The 3,516-nt window shown below is 44.8% G+C and overlaps 1 protein-coding gene across 1 annotated transcript in view; it reads right to left on the bottom strand.

The window, feature by feature from the left end:
• LOC107098846 (multiple epidermal growth factor-like domains protein 11) overlaps positions 1–3,516 on the bottom strand; it is a 177,937-nt gene that overhangs the window by 4,968 nt on the left and 169,453 nt on the right. Inside the window, 1 exon segment of the mRNA XM_015396704.1 lies at positions 965–1,236. Within this exon segment, the coding sequence (XP_015252190.1) occupies positions 965–1,236 (272 nt within the window).

The raw sequence follows: 3,516 nt of genomic DNA on the forward strand, positions 1-3,516 counted from the left end.
ACCATAGGGCGCACCGCACATTTTGAGGAAAAAAAAAGACGTTTAAGTGCGCCTTATAGTCGTGAAAATACGGTAATATTTTAGATGCTTAAAAAGGAATTGTAGGGGACCAGCCAAGGACCTAACCTGACTCCGCCAGATGGATTTGCTCCGCATATCCATCTGGAAACCTTCCGTTGAAGTCATTTTGGGAAGGGGCTAAAATACTGGTTAGCTGATTGGCCTATGTTGGTGATAGACGGGCCAAATAAACCAATCAGATCAACGAAGCATATGACGTACTAACAGAGCGACGACGAAAACACAACCACAAGCCAGGCTGCTCTTGCTGAAACCAGTCAGGAGAAGAGCAAAAAACGCTTTTCCTCTGAGAAAAGCCTCCAGAGCAGTGTTTTGCTCTTCTTTCAGTGAAGAAATACTCTTTAATTCCGATAAAACTTGCTTGATAGCCACGCTAACGCTAGTTTCATCGGCTGAAGCCGCCATGTTCTTTAGGCTGAACTGTCGCGCTTCTCGTTGCGTCGCACCTCAACCCGCCTCAAAGCCAACGCTGATTGGACGTCTGTTTGGTGAACGGCTCCAAATTTTCTTTAACGGAAAGTCTCCAGACTGATCTGCGAGTGAAACCTTGAAAGCTCGCGAGATCAGGATGGTCTCACGAGGCTACCAAGGACCAGCCAAGGGCCAGGAAAGTAGGGACATTTTGAATGGCTACTACTGTATGAGTTTGAAAAATCTGTGAAAGGGACTGAAATGCTAACCTAAGTTTGGTAAAGTTGAACTTCCTGTGAGCCTTTCAGCTTTCATGGCTTTCAGAGGTCTTTGTTTTGATGCCTTCCTGCAATGGCCTTGGCAAACTGTTTCTTACCAAGCAGCACATTTCTTTTAACAGTGTGAGGAGTAGCAAAGCAAAGATCATGACATAAACTGACGACCAATAAGAGGAGGGTCTGTCTAAACCCACCCATGTCATAGACGTTCTTGGTGGGAACACTGCTGCTGCTGCTGATGATGGCGGAGGAGCAGCAGTGTTCATGATGCACCGGTGACTTCATCTCCACATAGCTGCTCTCTGAATGTTTGCACAGAACTGGATGGTCGTTGATGGTGGCGTACGGGTTCTCGCTGTTCAGGGAGCAGGTGCTGGACAAGGAACCCTTCATGTAGTCTGAAAACACAAGAAGCAACAGAGGTCATAAACTGCTCTGAAGGCTCTGAAGATCTGCTGCAGAGGAACTTCATGGTTAGACGAACGAGACGGGCAATCAGCAAAGTAAAAACCCCGCCTGGAGTTTTCTTCATCCTTAATGAACTAACCACCATCACTGCATCATGGAGACCATTTAATGCAACAAATCTTCTGAAAGGAAACATTTTGCCCCAAAACAAAACATTGTAAAAATGTTCACGACCTCATAATCCATTGCAGAAGGAGATACAGACATATAGAGATTTATCACACAGAATGCAGACCTTTAATTCCTGTAATTCTGATTATTATGGCTTACAGATAAAGAAAACCTAAATTTTAATAGAACAGAAATGTAGAATAATCTAAAAAAAAAAAAAAAGACGGTAAAAAGTGCAGGAAACCAAAAGTGAATTTTGAAAAAATACAGGGGACATTTCCCCCCTTGTCCCCCCTCCAATGACGTCCATGCTAAGTACATAGAACTGGACTTTTTTTAATAACGCTGACATTTCTGCTTAAAACACACATTTTTAGGTTTCATTCTCTGTGAGCTGCAGCCATCAGAATTACAAGAAAAAAAGTCTAAAAACTATTTCACTCCATGTCTTATAAACATATTTAATCTATGTGGGACATAAAATATGCAAAGTCTTCACATTATTCTCATTTTTGGAGCTGTACATTGTGGTTACCATAGCAACCCTTGATCAGGACATCAGACTATTCAGAATTAGGAAAAAAAACAACAGGACCCATCGGACAGATAGCAGCAGCACAGAACAAAAGATGCAGGAACAGTAGAGCTCATGTGCGGGAAAAAGTTTTCCTGGGGTTCAGGAAGTGATGAAGGTTAGAAAAAGACAGAGGGAAGATTTATCCTGCAGAGACACAATTACACCTCAAGAGACTCATGCAAGAGGTTCCTAAACACAAGCTGGAGCGGCCACTGGCTGCGGGAGCTTCAGGGAGGAGGAGGTGGTGAGGAGGTCCGTGCACGCCACGCTGTACCTCTGCAGGGTGGCTCCAGGTGGTAACTGAGGCGCTGGTCGATGCAGTAAACTCCTGCAGAGAGACATGACAGTCAATCAATTAATCAATTAATCAATCAATCAACTTTATTGTCAACTACAATTTACATTGCAACCGAGATTTCAGTTTCAGTACTTCAGAACTACTGTTCTGACTCTTGCGGTCGCATTTTCCTAGTGCTCCTGCACCTCCCTGCTTTGCTGTCTTTTCTAAGCTCTCTCTTCATGTCATCCAAACCCAAACAATGGATCTGGTCAGCTGGTCTCTCAGTGCAATTGATCAAATTTTCCTTAACTGGAAGACCGGGAAAAGGGGACCTGTTCTGTCCTGCCGGGACATCTTTGTGGGATACACCATGGACTCCTGGAAGGCTTGGAGGATGGTGTGCTTCACAATGCTGTGAGTGGAGGATATCGAAGATATATGGATTTTGGGATTTATGATAATCGGATTTCTCCTGTTTGGATTTGGAGGATGCCTGATGCATCTACAATTACAGAGGATGTCGGCGGCAATTTGGGCACTGATCAAGCTGCCGGCAGAGGTTGACGCGCTCACAAGCTGTGAACCAGCAAGATTGGGAGATGAGCCGTAAGCTGGGCGCGAATGAACGCAGGCTGGTTTGGTTGAACTCAAATGTAAGAAGTGATAATATCCTGGATGTGCACTCTCCCTTCAAGATGGAAAAGCCAAACAATTTGGAATATTAGACTCGCACCATAGAGCCAGAAGGAAAATACTCAAGGCTGATAGAAAATTCCTGTGCAGCCTGCTCTCAAAACAATAAGTGTTATTCTGGATTCGGCCGCCCCACCTCATCAAAGTCTCCGATGGATGTTATGGCGAAAGGGCACAGAAGAACTGTTCCCCTCCTCCCCTACCCGCAAACATCTGTGGTTGCGCCCAGAACTGTTGATAACCTTCCATCTCATCAAGGACACTGGCCTGTGGACAGCGTTCACGGACAAATTGAACACACTCATCGTACACACACAACTAATGTCTCAAACGTCAGATTGACTTCATGTGACTCCTCCTCCGAGCTGATCCTCTGCTGAAATGTCTGTCTCGTGTTACATGTGCTTTTCTTGTGCTGAGGCTTTTTTTGATATCTCAAACTGTATTCTGTCAAGGATAAAGTGTGAAATAAGCTTTTTTTTTCTCCCTCTCTTCCCCAATGTTGCTGCTATCGTTCCACAGAGATAAAGGCAGCACTATAGGTAACCGCCTGGGACCTGGGAAGCCAGGTAACCGGTGGGCAGTGTTGTGCCTGAACGCGTTCATTGAACGAAAGT

This window comes from Cyprinodon variegatus, unplaced genomic scaffold (assembly GCF_000732505.1).
Source record: "Cyprinodon variegatus isolate N-32 unplaced genomic scaffold, C_variegatus-1.0 Scaffold816, whole genome shotgun sequence".
In the NCBI taxonomy this organism is placed as follows: Eukaryota; Metazoa; Chordata; class Actinopteri; order Cyprinodontiformes; family Cyprinodontidae; genus Cyprinodon; species Cyprinodon variegatus.